This window comes from Hypanus sabinus, chromosome 6 (assembly GCF_030144855.1).
Source record: "Hypanus sabinus isolate sHypSab1 chromosome 6, sHypSab1.hap1, whole genome shotgun sequence".
Classification (NCBI taxonomy): Eukaryota; Metazoa; Chordata; class Chondrichthyes; order Myliobatiformes; family Dasyatidae; genus Hypanus; species Hypanus sabinus.
The window spans coordinates 96,782,588-96,800,980 of NC_082711.1; the positions used below are offsets into that span (position 1 = coordinate 96,782,588).

The following is an 18,393-nucleotide window of genomic DNA, read 5'->3' on the forward strand; positions in this document are numbered from 1 at the left end:
AAGGTGCTGGCCCTGAATGAAGTGCTGATATGTGCTGGCACTCACTGCAGTGAATGATCAGTGATTGGTGAGCTTTCGAAGCACAACATTGAAAACACAATATCGAAGGAAGTGTCTTCAATCTGTGGGTGTCATTTTCCGAATCCTCTATACTTCCTACAGGGGTGAGGTTTCATATGGACAGGGCATTGTCAATTGGAGTTCATAGCAGAATTGTCTACTTCAGTTTTGCAGTGTGCATGAAACTCAGTCCCCGGTGGTAACCCTTGATTTTGCAGTTTGCAGTCCCAAAAACAGATCTGCAAGCTCCTGCAGCTTCTGCGATTCTTTCCGCGAGACCTTCGGAAAATTATCGAGCCTGCTGAAGAGAGGTTCTTCAAATGCCTCCGGAGAATCATAGCATTTGTCCAGCCACAGGAGAAAACCTGCAGGTGCTGGAAATCTGAGCAACACAGACAAAGTGCTGGAGGAACTCAGCAGGCCAGGCAGTCCGAAATGTAGACCACACTCTTTTCCTCAATGCTGCTTAGCCTCCTCCTCCAGCATTTTGCATGTGCTGTGTTTGTCCAGCCTCTGCCACAGCATTTGTATTATTAATGTGAACTGGACTAACCCTTCTTGCATGTTGCAGTGACTGTCCAGCAAGCCACTTACAGAAAAGGTAAAGGTCTTGGCTAGCTTTGAGACATAGTCCTTCCATGCCATTGCAAAAGCTTGACTTCCAGAATGGATGACTGGCAGAATGGCTGTCAAACACTTTTACTCCTGCTGTGACTAGGTCTTGAGGAGCCAAATCTCATATACCTGCGGCTCCTGAATGAGGGCGTTATGGAGGCGTGTTTGCATCCCGTGTTTGGGATGCACGGCACTTCATTATGTCTATGTTCAGGAACAGCACAGTAAAAGTGTTTAACACAACACTTTACAGTAAACACCACCTGGGTTCAATTCCTGCTGCTGCTGCTGCTGCTGCCTGTAAGGTGTTTGTACGTTCTCCCTGTGACAGCGTTGGTTTACTCCAGATGCTCCAGTTTCCTCCTGCAGTCCACAGGCCTACCGGTTAGCAGGTCAATTGGTATTTGTAAATTGTCCCACCAGTGGGCTAGGATTAAATTGGGGGATGGCTGGGTGGCGGGGCTCGAAGGACCTGTTCAATCTACCACCCTCACCATGCACATGGACACAGCTATGCAGTGAACTAGTATAAAAAACAGCTAATATCAAGGAAGTGACATTTATACAGTATGAACTGCACCTCCAGAGACCAGAACAGCTTGCCTCATACATCTCTTTTAAACTTTTCTCTTCTCACCCTATAACTAATACTTCTTAATCCAGGCAACACTCTGGTGAACCTTTTCTGCACCCTCTGTTTGCGTAGATAAGAATAAGTGACACTTGACCCTTGAACCTAACTTCAAGTAGATATGCTGGCTGTGTGCCTTGATCCTTTGTAATTCTTCACTAAATTTTTGGATCAGTTGAATGTACACAATAGACAAATAAATCAATAAAGGGAATCAACCAAACTTCTAAACAATATTCAAATTCTTGTTATATAAAATACTTTACCTAAAAGGGTGACAGAGGATAAATAAATAGAAATTTAAAAAAAGAATTGTTTAATTTTTGAGAAAAAAAAGGACTCCGGTGAATAAAAAGCAAAGGAGGGGAATGAATGGCTTATTTCTGGGCCACCATAAGCTTTCAGGCCAGAATTTCTGTCTTCTGTGTTGCCTCACTCCATGACTCTATCGTGTGTGAAAATAATAAATTCTGCTCATCTTACTGTAGCCTGCATATAAAAAAATTCCTTTAAAAGGGTCCAATTTCAGAAATATTGTTTCTGTCATTCTGAAAATATGCGAGTAACTGTGCAGGCTATTAAATGCATGCTGTTTCTTATTTATTTTTGGGTTTATGGTGATATTGTTGGCAGTGACATGCTCACAGAGCAGAACAACAGAAGTCATCTTGGTTTCAGATGCACTTTCTCCTCATCGTATAAATCACATAAAACAGACGCTTTTCACAAATTTATAAAAATTCTGGCACATATTTTGGCTTTTATTCATTTTTGGGACATTATATGTACATTGAAATTTGCTCTAAAACCAAACTAAGTCAGCAAAAATAAACTGATAGAATAGAATATTCTTGCTTGACTAATTGTTATCATGGTTTTCTTCCATTTAAAAAGTGCTAGAAGGTAACTTCAGCACTATCAAAGAAGCTGCTATCTAAATTGTGCATATCCTGCTGGCAGGCAAGCCAGCACTATGAAAGAGCTCTCAGCAAGAAGCCACTCAAGTTGCTATAGGAATGAAGGAAATAGGAGGGGGGAAATGGGAAGGGATAAAAATGGAGTGTGCATGGAGAGAGGAAGAAAGCTTTAAATAGCCTATGCTGGGTAATGAAGCTCTGAGCCATGAAGTAGCACAACAGGCCCTATTCTACAATCATGGTATTCCATAGCAACCATCAGTCACAACCAGCAGCATCTGGTGTAGAGATCCTGCAACCCTTTGCCAATGCTGACTGTCACACTATGACTGAAAATCATCGTAGATCCTTTACTTCACCAATGATCCTGACTTTCTGCACAAGGACATCGAAGAATGTAGATAACACTGCAAAATGAAGACATCCTCTTGTGTGAGAATGCAATGAGGAAATGACACACGCTGAAGTGAATTGCATTTGTAAGTGCCTGGTACAACTTCCCGTGAGCATCTACTGGAAATGGGCACACCAAATCAAAACACATTTGTTATACAACTTACTGTATACATAAAAATACATATGTGTTTTTCAGTATTAATTTTCTATTTTCCTTTTTCCCCAACGTCGAAATACCAGGGGGGCACAAGGAAGTAAATTCAATGGCAATGTGCAGGGTAAGTTTTTTTTATACATAGATATGCTTGGAATGCTCTACTGGGATGATAATGGACACAAATACTCTAGCTACGTTCCTGTGCTGTATTTCCTAACGTTCCATTTTCTAACAGTTACAAAATGTCCAATAATCATTCTTTTACCAGAGAAAGATCAAAGGAAAGTACAAAAAAAAAGAAAAAGAAGCAAAACAATGAAACAAGATCACAATATAAATCACGAGGCTTGAATGACGAAATTCCTAATCAGGATCAAAACCAAGCAGCTATAATTAGAAAAATGCAACACTGGAAAATTATCATTCAACAGGTTTACAATTTTTTTTTGACAGAGATGGTGAGAAGTGCAAACTGTACATACATAGGAGTGTCTGAGTTAGAAATCACTATTGTATTCTCCATTATTTCAGCTAAACACAGATTAATCCAGTGTGCAACAAATTCGATTTTGCTGCATTTATTGTAAAATTCAGCAACACAAGTCAATTTGGCAATGTCTCTGACTTAACTCATTTATTTTTGCAAGCTATCAAAACTATCAATTTAGCCATCCATTTAGATATGACAACAGCCCACCCATCCATCAACTAAAGAAACAAGAGACTGCAGATGCTGGAATCTGGAGCAAAACACATGATGCTGAAGGAACTCAATCAGTCAGGCAGCATCTGTGGAGGAAAATGGAAAATTGTTGTTTCCCATTCACACCCCTGTCCAGAGAAAGAATCTTGACTCATGCCACAGGTAGCAATCCTGAGATCCCAATCGTGGAGATCCTGTTTCATAACTTAGCACTTACCTCCCTGAAATTATTTTGCAGGACCTCATCTCCCTCCCTAGCTACATCACTGATACAAACATGGACCGTGACCTCTGGCTGCTCACCCTCCCACTTAAGAATGCTGTGGACTCGATCCACAGCATCCCTGACCCTGGCACCCTGAAAGTCAAAAGCAATGTCAAATAATTGTATCTACACATTCAATCAGTCAGCTTCCTAAACTCTAAGTTCTCCTGCACTTTGTGTGGTAGATAGTTAACCACCACTAATGATTTCACCAAATACCTGAGATATAACTAAATGAAGGTAATCTTCAATTTCAAATAAAATACATAACTTCAATCTCCACTGAATCGCAGTATACAATCACACTGATATACCCTATTTGGCCTGTTTTACTTTGTTCTATGAAGTAAACACAGGTCATCTCACTCTAGGTTCTCTTTAATTTAAAAAAATACATGGAACCTTTACATGCAACAGTAAAAATTTCGTATGAGTTTAAGTATAAGAATATAGCTATTGTTATCTTGAACAGCTGGGCCTGCAGCTGTTTACCATTTACATTGATGATTGGAAGAGGGGACTGAGTGTAATGTAGCAAAATTTGCTGATGACACTAAACTGAGTGGAAAAGCAAATTGTACAGAAAATGTGGAGAATCTGCAGAGGGATACAGATAGGTTAAGTGAGTGGGCCAAGGTCTGGCAGATGGAACACAACATTGGTAAATGCGAGATCATCCACTTTGGAAGGAATAATAGAAGAGCAGAACATTATTTAAATGGTGAAAGATTGCAATGTACTGTTGTACAGAGGGCCTTGGGAGTACTTGTTCATGAATCACAAAAAGTTGGCATGCAGATACAACAGGTTATTAAGGCAAACGGAATGTTGGCCTTCATTGCTAGAGGGATTGAATTCAAGAGCAGGGAGGTCATGCTGCAACTATACAAGATACTGGTGAGCAGCACCTGGAGTATTGTGTGCAGTTCTGGTTTCCACACTTGAGGAAGGATATACTGGCTTTGGAGGCAATGCAGAGGAGGTTCACTAGGTTGATTCCAGAGATGAAGGGGTTAACCTATGAGGAGAGATTGAGTCACCTGGGAGTATACTCTCTGGATCCAAAAGAATTAGAGGTGATCTTACAGAAACATACAACATTTTGAAAGGGGTAGATAAGATAGAAGTAGGAAAGTTGTTTCCATTGTCAGGTGAGACTAGAACTAGGGGATATTGCCTCAAGATTCAGGGGAGAAGATTTAGGATGGAGATGTGGAGAAACTGTTTTCCCCTGAGAGTGGTGAATCTGTGGAATTCCCTGCCCAGGGAAGCAGTTGAGGCTTCTTCACAAAATATATTTAAGATACAGTTAGATAGATTTTTACATAGCAGGGGAATTAAGGGTTATGGGGAAAAAGGAGGTAGATGGAGCTGAGTTTACAGACAGATCAGCCATGATCTTATTGAATGTCAGTCAGGCTCAATGGGCCGGATGGCTTACTCTTGCTCCTATTTCTTATATTCTTATGAACATTTTTCTTGTAATGTGTATAATTCATTGTAAAATCAGTGTAGATAATCTAAAATTAGACTTGGAGACATATCAAAGGCATTGTTCAACTCATTTGGTTAGTATAACAGACTTTTGAAATAAGGAAAGTTACAGTTATGTAACACAAAAATTGATAATAGAATTTCTACATTCCCTAAGCAGGAAAATAAATTGCACGTCATGACATTTAACAAGGCAATACCAGAATGTACTGCAGTTAAGTGGTTGGAATATGGTCTGCATTTTAAATACCTTTCCATTCATCTCGATGAGAAGAAACTGAGCAGTAAGTGAGATCAGAACAGTGAGTAATTTGGAGAGGTGCCCATCTCCCAAGAGCTGGTTGCAGTGGTGATCAGAGAACAACCATCCAATTATGCTTACTGTGAACCAAGTTATCTATCAAATGGGGAAAGACAGACAATACAAAATAATAAAATGTACTGTCTGACTTGATGAGTTCATTAAGCATTTTGTGTGTGTGTTTCTGATTTTGTCAAGAATTGTAGAGGAGGCAAGACTCAAATGCAGAGCAGCAGAGATGATTCAGCAGTGATCAATAATTTTAATAATAAACCACAAAATAACAAGCCATTGAGTTCTAGAAGAGAGAACAGATACTAAACATGACAGGGCAACAAGGTAACTGAAGGCTAGCAGCAACTGGCTGAAGCTGGCTGGTTCATATGAGTGAACAAGGATTGCAGAGGAGATCTGGGTTTAAATAGGTTGGCTGCACAGTTGGTAGCAAAGACATACTTCCGTGCCCTCTTCCAAGCATTCCGGCATCACCAAACCAGGGCCCTGGCAGATGGCACCTCCATTGTTGACTTCTCCACAGGGAACGGGGATTGGTAGCCATGAAGCATTTCAAAGGGTGACATACCTGAGGCAGAAAAGACGTGCAGATTGTGGGACCATTCGGCCCAGAGCAGATACTTCTTCCATGTAGAAGGGTTAGAGGTAGCATTGCATTGCAGAAACTTCTCCACTTGCTGATTGGCTCTTCTAGACGAGCCATTGGTCTGTGGGTAATAGCTAGAAGACAGACACCCTGAGGTGTGGAGGAAAGAGCACAAAGCTCACAAGTGGGAGACGTCCAGTAAGATGGCAATACGTCAAGATGACCAAGTCCAATCAAAGGTGTATCTGTATGTCTTTTTTATGATCACAAGTCACAGCTGGATACTAACAACATCAAGTACACCAGGACTATCCCATCAGCAAGTTACTTGATAGTGTTGGAGCTAGACTTACAGTGAACCATTGTTGTGTTGTTGTCTGGACCTGAGATACGTATCGTTGGATGATGTGCACTACAAGTGATTGTATCAGACTCTTCTATTGTGATCACAAGACTCTGTTGGACATTGATTATGTAGATACTGCAAGTCCAGTTCACTGGTTCACTTGCAAGTTTGACGGCAAGGGAGCTGCGCTGGTTTGGCTGTGGCAAGGACTAGGCCAAGGCCACAGTGTTGCCTGTTGCTGCCAATAAGGAGGAAATGATGAGGAGGTATGGGAGTGCCCATTCAAGGTGTGCTGGAATCCATACTTGGGTTGGAGGCTGGCCTCTGGTGTTCATGCATGGAAAAGTAGACTGCAACAGGACAATTACCATCAATTCTGCAGTCAGGACACTCAGGGCATGGGCTATGTTCTTTTTTGTCCTTTGTGACTGTATGTTTTTCTGAAATCCTAACGATATGTGCTATTGGTGTCCTGTGCTATATGCGGTGTGTTTTGGTACTGTGTTTTACACCTTGCCCCCAGAGGAACACCGTTTTCTTTGGCTATATTTATGTATGGTCCTAAACTTTAACTTGAACCTGAAATGAATTGTGGGCCCCTGTTCCAAGACAATGTCCTGGGAGAAGCTGAGGAAGTGAACTACACACGAGAGAACTAGGTCCAACTGGTGGAAGCTTAGGAAGAGCAGTAAAGTGGGCAGCCTTGGAGAACTGGCCAAGTAGTGTCATGATCACTGTGGGCCCCTTTGGAAGGTGGCCAGTGATGAACTCCATGGTGATGTGGGACCACAGGTGTCGAGGGGCCTGCAGGGGACACAGGAGCACTGAGGGCTGCTGGCTGGAGGAACCAGACTGGGCACATTGAGAGTAAGCAGCAACAAACTAAAGTACATCAGTGATTATGGTGTGCCACCCAGAACCGGCGATAGAGAAAATCCAGTCAGTTGTGCACGTGGATGGCTGGAGAGGGGTGAGGAGTAGGCCCACTGGAGTGCATGGTCAGCAGCATGTACATGCATTTGTCAGCTGTGTTGGCTGAAGAAGGCTTGTGCTGCAGGGCCTGGTAGATCTGGTTCTCAAGGTCACAGACAATTGGGGCAAGGATCTGGGAGGATGGAATGATGGGCCAAGGGTTGACCTCCGTTTCAGCTGAATTGAGCTGTCGTGACAGGCGTCCACCTTCGTGTTCTTGAAGCCAGGTTGGAAGAGTCTAGTGAAGTTGAATTGCTTAAAGAGGGCCCAGCAAGCCTGACATGGGTTCAGTTGTCAGGTCGGTTGAATGGATACAAGGATCTGCCGGTCAGTACAGATCAGTAAGGGCTCAGAGTTTCCATCAGCCAATATCTCCAGTCCACCAAGGTTCATTCGATGGTGAGTGACTCCCTGTCTCTTACTCCATAACGGCACTTGAACTTGCATGAGAAGAAGGCACGAGGTTGTTTCTTCCAATTAGTTCCTCACTAGGAGAGGATAGCCCCAGTATCCACGTGTACCACAGAAGGTCCAGAGGGGTTTAGAAGGCAGAGAATGGGAGCAGTGCTGAAGTGTCTCTTGAGCTTCTTGAAAGAATGCAGCAGACTAGGTTATCCATGAGGAAGGTGATGGTGAGGGAGGTGAGAGGAGTGGCAATTTGGCTGTAGTTTCTGATGAACCAGTGGTAGAAGTTGGAGAAGTCCAATAAACAACTTAATGACCTACTGATTTCAGGATCTTACAAAGTACTCGGTGGATTCAACTCTCAAGCAAACAATTACAGCACCTTTAAGTGGACAAATGTTCATCGCCATGTCTGGAAGTGAAGCGGGGTGTGGGCCTCCAAGACAGACTGAAACACAGAGGAATGAGACCATTCTACCGAGCAAGTGTGCAGTCACTATAAAACAAGATTGAGGCGCTGAGGGCAAGATAGCTGTATGAGAAGGAAATGAGAGTTTGTTGTGTTCTATACTTGACCAAGACATGGTTTGCCCCAGCACAAATGATATGGTGATAATTTATATCATTATCAACTCTTATACCTAAATACTTTATACTATTTATCGGCCATCTAAATTGAGTTATTAATCGACATTGACTATAATCTCCTTTAGTAAGGGGTAGAATTTCACTTTTATCCCAATTTATTTTGTACCCTGATATTTTCCCATATTCTTCCAATCTAGAAGATAATTTATGCAATGAATGCAATGGGTTAGTTAGATAAATCAGAACATCATCAGCAAATAAGTTAATCTTATATTCCTCCTGATTAACTCTGAAACCCATAATATCTGAGTCAGTTCTAATTAATTCAGCTAATGGTTCTATCGCCAGCACAAATAAAACAGGTGATAATGGACAACCTTGTCTTGTTGACCTTGTTAACTGAAATGATGTTGAAATTTGGTCATTTGTCACCACTTTAGCTTTGGGGTTAATATTTAAAGTTTTAATCCATTTTATCAAAGATACTCCTAATCCATATTTTTCCAGTACCTTAAATAAAAAATCCCAAACCAATCTATCAAATGCTTTTTCTGCATCCAAAGCAACTGCCACACTCATTTCTTCCCTCTTTTGTGCCAAATGAATTACGCTAAGTAACTGAGTTACATTATCTGCCAATTGTCTATTTTTAATAAATCCTGTTTGGTCCATGTGTATTAATTTTGGTAAGTATTTAGATAACCTATTAGATAAAATCTTTGCTATTATTTTATAGTCTGTGTTCAACAAAGAAATAGGTCTATATGATGTTGGCTTTAAAAGATCTGTCTTTTTTTTGGCAATACTATTGAAATAGCTGTCGAAAAAGATTCGGGAAGTTTATGCGTTCTTTCCGCTTGGTGTATTAGCTCCATAAAGGGAGGAATTAATAAATCTTTAAACTTTTTGTAAAATTCAGGCAGAAAACCATCTTCTCCTCGAGATTTATTACTCTGAAGTGATCCTCGAGCTTCTTCGACCTCTTTTAATGTAAAAGGCACATCTAATCCCTTCTGTTCTTCTGAATTCAATTTTGAGAGAGTTATTTGTGATAAAAACCTTTCTATCTCAACAATATCATTTTGTAATTCTGATTGATATAGCTCAGAATAAAAATTTTTTAGAAATTTCATTGATTTCGAAAGGTTTATAAGTAACTTTATTTACACTTGTTCTAATTGCATTTATTGTTTTGGAAGCCAGGTCTGTTTTTAACTGCCAAGCAAGAATCTTGTGTGATCTTTCACCTAGTTCATAATATCTCTGTTTAGTTCTCATAATTGCTTTTTCTGTTCGGTATGTCTGAAGTGTATTATATTGTAGCTTCTTATAAACAAGTTGTCTTTGTTTTTCTTCAGTCATATATCTTTGAGATTCTTTTTCTAATTTTGTAATCTCTTTTTCCTATTGATCTATTTCTACCATATATTCCTTCTTAATTTTAGAAGTATAACTTATTATCTGGCCTCTCAAATATGCCTTCATCGCTTCGCATAATATAAATTTATCATCAACTGAATGTGAGTTTGTATCTAAAAAAACTGAATCTGTTTTTTCATAAAATCACAAAAACCTTGATGTTTTAATAATATTGAATTAAATCTCCATCTGTAAATCGATTCCTCTTTATCCATCATTATCATTGCCATTATCAAGGGGGAATGATCTGACAATATTCTTGCTTTATATTCCATATTTTTCACTCTGTCTTGAATCTTCGCTGATAGTAGGAAAAAATCTATCCTTGAATAAGTTTTATCTCTATTTGAATAAAATGAATAATCTCTTTCTCTTGGATTAATTCTTCTCCATATATCAATCAAATTTAAATCTTTCATCAATGATAAAGTTAATTTTGCTACTTTTGGTATAGTAACAACCTTTGTTGGCCTATCTAAAACTGGGTCTAGACAAAAGTTAAAGTCTCCACCTATAAATATTTTATCATGTGCGTCAGCCAAATTCAAGAAAACCTCTTGTATAAATTTTATATCGTTTTCATTTGGTGCATAAATATTCACAAGAGTCTATAGTTCTGAAAAGATTTGACAATGTATAATTACATATCTTCCCGCAGAATCAATTAATACATTTTGTATTTTAATTGGTAAAGTTTTGTTAACCAAAATTGCAACTCCCCTCGCTTTTGAATTAAATGAAGATGCAATAACATTTCCGACCCAATCTCTCTTTAAATTCTGATGTTCTATCTCTGTTAAATGTGTTTCTTTTATAAAAGCTATATCTATTTTCATTTTCTTAATGTATGTTAAAACTCTTTTTCTTTTCACTGGCTCATTAAGCCCATTAACATTAAAACTTTAAAAATTCAGTAACTTAGTCATTATTTTTAACGGGGTTACTCCAATCTATAATAATACATAATATTTCAACTCTCATAGTACCTTGGGGAATTATTTTAAAATTCTCCATGTTGCTATATGTCTTCCCTCCGATCATCCAGGCAAAGAAAGCTAAAAGAAAAATAGATTATGAAGAAAAAAACAACAAAAAAACCCCTACTAATGTTGTGAATGAAAAAAACCACAACATTACCCCCCTCTGTTGTGCGGGTCATGACAAACACCATAATTACACACGTGAATCCCACAGTGATTGATCCGAAGTTCCCCCAGCTCCCCCGTAGCATGAGAAAAGTATATGTAAGAGAAGATAAAATAATATCACTACACTCGATTAATATTTCTCAAATTTTTAACCTTTCTCCCCTGTATTATATAATTAAAAGCATATTTAAATATTCTTCTGTCCTTAATGTCCATCAACTCACTTCACTGTCCCGTCTTCATCTTTAATCTGTTTCACTTTTAAATCTTTACTGCGTCTAACGAATATTTGGGAGTTCTTGTGCAAACTCCTCTGCATCTCGAAGATCAGTAAAAAATCATCTTTTTCCATCATCCAAAAAAATTATCAGTGTTGCCCGGTGGCGCAATATAAATTTATAACCCTTTTCCCATAAAACTTTTTTCACTGGATTCAATTCCTTCTTTCTCTTCAAAAGGATATATATATCAGGATAGAAAAGAACTGCTTTCCCTTCTATCAATGGCTCAGTTCTCTTTCTGCAACATTGGGCAGCCGCCTTCAGGATCTTTTCTTTATCGTGATATCTTAAGCATTTTATCAAGATTAGTCGTGGGTTTTGATCAGGTTGAGGTTTTGGTCTTATGGCTCTGTGGACCCTTTCAATTTCAATCAACTGGGTTCCCTCTTCCATTTCAAAATTTTCAGGAATCCATTTTTGAAAAAATTTTATTGGATCCTTTCCCTCTATCCCTTCTTTAAGACCAACAATTTTGATATTATTTCCTCTACTAAAATTTTCAAGCTTGTCTATTTTTTCCAACAATTGTTTTCTTTCTGATGTCCAGTCAAGAAAATTATCTTCCATTTTATTCACTCTATCAATAGTGTCTCCCGTTATTTCTTCCAACTTTTTAAACTTTCTTGTCCATTTTCTCCTGATTTTTCACCATTTTATCAAACATAATCTTCGTATTTTCAATAACTTCTTTTATTACTTTTAATGTTTTTAATTCTTTTAACTCATGCATTATTTGCGCGAAAGCTTCTCTTATGTCTCCAGAAGATCTTCCACCTCCAACCTCTTCCTGTTGTTCTTCTTTTGCCTCCTCATCTTCATCTGTATGTTCCAGAGAATCCGAATCTACCTCGGATTCATTTTCACCTCCACTTCCAATCGTAGCTGGGATTTGTAGTTCAAATTGCTCATGTTTGCGCATGCCCCTTCCTTCACGCATGCACAGTTCCTGTTGTTCCTTCTTGGAGACTGTTGAAGTTGCCGACAATTCCTGTTCTATATCGCCGGAGGTAAGATGCACTTGAGTCCGAGGCTTCTTCATGGTGGCCGGCCCAGCTTATTACTGTCTTCAAAGCAGTAGTTTTCTTCTGCATCTGTTTAGGAGGCTTAGCTAAGGAAAACCCTGAGTAGTTTCAACATAGTTTTTAGAAAATATTTACTAACTTTTCTTCACTTAAACATTAATTTATTAGTTTTACAGGAGAGCTGGATTTCCACGTCTCGATCCTACATCATCACGTGACGTCCCCTTGTGTTCTATACCTGACCAAGACATGGTTTGCCCCAGCACAACTGATATGGTGATCAGACACAAAGGCTTCTTGATTCACAGGATGGACTGAACTGCTGATTCAGCAAAGGCAAAAGGTGGAGGTGTGTTTTTCATGATAAACTCTCAGTGGTGCTTTAATATGGCCACTTTATTAAACTCGTGTTCCCTCGACTTTGAACAGGTGATGGTCAAATGCCATTGTTTTATTTACTGAAAGAGTTCTCCTCCATAATCCTGACCCCAGTTTACATACCACCAGCTTGACTATAATCAAGTGCTTGAGATGTTGCATGATGCCATCACCAAAAAAGAAACAGGCCATCCTGACACATTTCAAATCATTGCAGGAGCGTCAACAACCAGAAGTTCCAAGACACTAGACCACTGTTTTAAAAAGTTAAGGAATGCCTATTGTTCCATGCCCGGACCACATTTCAGTAAATCTGATTATTTGACTGTCCTTCTCCTACCTGCATGAAGGCAACAGCTAAAGAACAAAGCTCCAGAGATTAGGGCAACAAAGAAGTGATCACAGGAAGCAGAAGCTACATGTTTGCTTCCAGTCGGTGGACTGGGTCGCGCTCAAAGATTCATCAATGGATCTGAATGAATACGCCATTGTTGTCATGGACTTCAGTAAAACAGTTGCAGACGAGTGTGCCCCCACAAAATCATTCAGAGTCCTAAATGAACAATGAGATTCGCAATCTGCTGAGGGCCAGATTGAAAGCATTCAAGTCTGGTGACCAAAAAAGTTACAAGAAGTCCAGGAATGATCTCAGGAAAGCCATCTCATGGGCAAAGTGGCAATTCCGGACTAAACTGGAATCAATGAAGGATGCTCGACAGTTGTGGCAGGGCTTGAATGCTATCATCTCTTATAACGTTTAATCGAGCAACAGAGGTGACAATGGGGCCTTGCTTTCAGATGAACTCAAAGCCTCCTATGCTCACTTTGACCATCAAAAGATGGAGGGACCATCACAAATTCCCACAGCCCCAATTATCCTGCAATTTCAGTCTCTCAAGATGACATGTGAGCTGTCTTCGGGAGGGGCGGACTGACAAAAAGCAGATGGCCCACACGAGGTACCCAGCCAAGTACAAAAGACCTGTGGAACGTTCAGTCAGATCTTTAACCTCCCACTTAGGCAGTTACGTCCCACCTGCCTCAAACAGGCTTCAATTATACTGGTGCCCAAGAAGAATATGGTGACCTGCCTCAATGACTGTCGGCCAGTAGCACTGACCTCCACAGTGATGAAAAGTTTTGAGACAGAGGCTAGGGATGGAACATATCAACTCATGTCTGAGAAGCAATTTAAATCCACTCTAATTTGCTTACCAGAGAAACAGGTTGAAAGCAGATACCGTCTTATTGGCTCTTCACTCAACCCTGGAACATCTGGACTGCAAAGATGCATACATCAGGATTCTCTTTACCAACTACAGTTCAGCATTCAATACCATCTTCCCCTCAAAACTAATCAATAAACTTCAAGACCTTAGCTGCAATACATCCTTGTGCAATTGTATTCTCAATTTCCTCACTTGAAGACCCCAATCAGTTCAGATCGGCAATACCGTCTCCATAGGGCTGTATGCTTAGCCCCTGCTCTACTCCCTTTACACTTATGACTCTATCACTAAGTACAGCTCCAAAGCCATATTCAAGTTTGCAGGTGATACCACTGTCTGGCTGAATCAAAAGTGGTGACGAACCAGCATAGATGAGGGAGATTTAAAATCTGGAAGGAGTGGTGTCTTAACAATCTCTTACTCAATCTCATCAAGACCAAGGAGTTGATTATTGACTTGAGGAGGAAACCAGAGGTTCATGAGCCAATTCTCATTGGAGGCAGAGGGGGGTCGGCAACTTTAAATTCCTCTGTGTTATCATTTCAGAGGACCTGTCCTGGGCCCTGCACATTAGGGCAATATCAAAGAAAGCATGACAGCACTTCTACTTCCTTAGGATTTTGCATAGATTTGGCATCGCAGCCTGGTATGGAAACACCAAAGCCTTTGAATGTAAAATCCTAAAAAATGCAGTAGATATGGTCCATTGAGTTATGGGTAAAGCCCTCTCCATCGCTGAGCAGGTCCACACAAAGTGTTGTCGCAGGAAAGGAGCATCTATCATCAGGGACTCCCACCATCCAAGACATGCTCTCCTTGTGGATACCATCAGGAAGAGGTACAAAATCCTCAGGACCCACAATACCAGGTTCAGGAACAGTTATTTCCACTCAACCATTAGACTTCTGAATCAACTACACTTGCACCATCATTGAACTATTCCCAAAACCTATGGACGTACTTTCAAGGTCTCTTCATCTCAGGCTCTTGATAATTAATGTTTATTTATATATTATTACTATTTCTTTTTTTTGTATTTCTTTTTGTATTTGCACAGTTCATTACTTTTTGCACCCTGGTTGAATGCCCAAGTTGGTGCTGTCTTTCATTGATTTTATTTTGGTTATTATTTCATTATTGATTTATTGTGTATGACTGCAAGAAAATGTGTCGCAGGGTCGATAATAAATTTACAGTGCCTATAAAAAGAACTCATTCCCCCTTGGAAGTTTTCATGTTTTATTGTTTTACAACAATGAATCACAGTGGATTTCATTTGGTTTTATTTGACACTGATCAACAGGAAAAGACTCTTTCGTGTTAAAGTGAAAACAGATCTCTAACAAGCGATCTAAATTAATTATAAATATATGTGGGTCAGATTATCAGCACTCCATAAATCCAATCTGGTGAAGCTCCAAGCTCCTCATAGTGTTTCAAATGTGCTATCAAGGGGAGAAGGTACCAGTTCTTAATGGTGATTTTGTTCAATCCATGGCGGTCAATTCCGGGACAAAGACTCCCATGTTTCTTCTTGACAAAGAGGAATCCTGCACCAGCTGGGGACTGGAATGATCAAATGAAGACATGCTGTAGTACTTCAGCAACATAGTCATTCATGGCTTGGCTCTCAGGACGGGCAAGGGAGGACAGATGTCCTCAGGGAGGTGTGGTGTCCGGGAGGAGGTCAATCATGCATGTCGGCTGTGAGGTGGCAAGGTGCTGGCCTCTTTTTTAGCGATAGCGATGACAAAGTCCTGTGGGAGTTTGGTGAGGTCAAGGGTCTCCTCCATCTCCACAGATTTATGTGGTACGGTCCACTAAGGTTGCAGGCAGGTAGTGAGGCAGGTGGCTCCCCATCTCAGTAGTGGACCAGGTAACCAAGTGAAGTGAGAGTCATGAGCGGAGCACCAATGATAACACAAGATGAGAGGAGTGTTGTGTGAGATAATCAGGAGGAATATGATGGATTTGTAGCCCTCTCCGATGGCCGTGTGCACAGGCTGTGTGTGTGCTCTGACCATCCCAGGCCTCAAGTGACGTCTGTCAATGGCATGGTGGAGAAGGGGTGATTATAAGGCTCAGTAAAGTTCCATACACAGAGCCTGCTCCAGAAAGTTGCCTGCTGCACCAGAATCCACCAGAGTCTCCTGTGGGAATAAGATCATTGAGGTGTGGAAGAGGATAGAGAGAGTGAATCAGCTTTGGTACTGGAACGAAGGACCGGGGAGCTTAGTATATAAAAGGCCCCTCATCTCCACCTGATCGGATGGTTTCCCAGAAAGAGTAGGCATTTGATGAATTGGTGACTGGCTGCTCTACAGTAAGCACACAAGTTGTTTCTCCACCTAAGCTCATGCTCTTGGGGAGTTAAGGGAGCTGTCTCTAACTCTATGGTTTCTGGAAGTGTTAATAATGAGGATACTGGAAAATGAACTGGAGCTCTAGCCGATGATTTGGAGGGTCAGTCCATAAGCTGGTTGTCAATTCAGAAGGCCAGAGTAATGAGCTTGGTGGGAATTGTCTGGGGGAGACTGCTCATCTTTCAAGTGCTCTGAGAGACCATGATGATAAAGGGCCAGCAGTACTTCCAAATTCCAGCCATGAGGATCCTGAATTCTACCGTCTACTCCAGCACTGAACAGGAGCCTCCCTTCTACTTCCCAGATGATCGAAAACCCAGTGCATTTCAGTGGAAAAATCTTCATATTGCCTGCAAATCATGGTTTCATTGGCCCAGTTAGCGGTGCCCTGAAGTCAGAGCTAGCCCAGTCAAGAGAGAAATGACAAAGGCAATCTTGTCACTAACATACAGAGATGGCTGGAGCCTGAAGTGGAAGTTACACTGGGACAGGAAGTTGCAGCATTAGGTTGGGGATCCGCTGAAGCGCTCGGGCTCTGAGGGAGGTGGTTGACCGGCATAGGGTTGCTGTACCAAGATAGAGTATTGGTTGAGAGCCACAAGCAGAGGGTCAGCATTTTCCTGCTGCTTCTGGATTGTGTGCTCATGTCGACAGACGGCTTCTGCTGGATCAATCATTGGTTCGCTCCTCCTGTCACGAAATGTTAAGGAGGCTTTACCCAAACATGGGTGGTGGAGATGACTTAGCGGTGAGCGATAAATTTAATAAACTGCAAATTAACTTGCCACGAGGGGGCACAATTCAAGAGAGAAAGGAATTTAATACGACAGGGCAACAAGATAACTGAAGCCTAGCAGCAACTGGTTGAGGTTGGCTGGTTCATATGAGTGAACAAGGAACGTAGATGATAAATTGGAAACAAGCAGTAGGTGACTCCTGTTAGCTGGGTGGAGACTGAAGTTGTCTGAATGCGCAGGCTTAAAGATTTCCAGTAACTGCAGTTACTTGCATCTCTGTGATCATTTCAAACATCTAAATGCTCCTGTGCAAATAGCTTATCACTATTGATTTTGGTTGCAGGGATTACTACAGTAAGTATTTCATCGACTATTATAATTTTGAGTTCTGAGTGAAGTAAACGTGAGCTAGGTATTCGATGAGAGGACAAGAACATGCAAGACACTGGTTTCAAGCCCCTAAAGACAAGGAGAGGAAATTCGGGGAAAGATTTCCACAGTTTTGTTATTCCTTTAAAGGAAAGGAACAGGAATACAGGAATCTATGTAGAAATTCATGACCCCATCACAGTGGATTATTCATTCAGCAAAATGAATGGTAGCGTTTCAACACAGAGAACGATTTAGGTACAACATGGATACAGAAGTAGGACAAAGTCACGTACCCTCAGCTCAGCAGTGTCATTTATCTGGCTGAAGGGCATTACCTACCTCTCTCAATAGAATGCCCTAAAATTCTAATCAAAATGTAAGCTTTAGTTTCAGTTGTCCTGAAGGGGACAACCAATGCCAACACAAATAACAACACAATGGATATGGTACACAGCCATTCTTACCATACATCATTAGATCTCACTGGATCACATCAAGCTCATGTCCATCAAAACAGCTAAATACCATGATAACAGCAAACAACTCACATCTTCAACATTTTATTGAAAGCTGTCAAATTAAAGCTCTTCCACTTTCTTCTTCCCCATCTCCCAAAGGTGCAAAGAATCCAGGAGCTACTTTGTCACTTGCCCCTGCCACTTCCATTCCTTCCTCGACTTCATCAAGACAAAGTACAAACAGTCCCCACAGCATACATCTTCCTCTCTTAATTGTCTGATTCTTTCACATTCAGTTCTAGGCAATAAGGGAATTTCCTCCAGCCAGACATGAAGACAACTTGTTTATCATTTCCAGTCAGTGAAAAAGAACTGTTTCTAACTTGAAATTTAACCTTCTCCCTGGTAACCATCTGGTGCAAAGTCAAACCAATGACAAAGTTATCGCCACAAGTTGCACTTTGGGCTTTGTATCTGCATCATCACCTCTGTAACAAACATCACCCCTCCTTCAGTTCATGTGCTAATGCAACCG

The 18,393-nt window shown here is 40.7% G+C and overlaps 1 protein-coding gene across 2 annotated transcripts in view; it reads right to left on the reverse strand.

Moving 5' to 3' along the window:
• Nucleotides 1-18,393, reverse strand: part of agmo (alkylglycerol monooxygenase) — a 342,658-nt gene that overhangs the window by 223,809 nt on the left and 100,456 nt on the right. The window contains exon 4 of one of the 2 annotated variants that reach the window (XM_059971351.1): nucleotides 10,857-10,925. The exons of the other annotated variant lie outside the window; for it this stretch is intronic. Within the exon in view, the coding sequence (XP_059827334.1) occupies nucleotides 10,857-10,925 (69 nt within the window). The remainder of the gene's footprint in view (nucleotides 1-10,856; nucleotides 10,926-18,393) is intronic. 2 annotated transcript variants of the gene reach the window in all.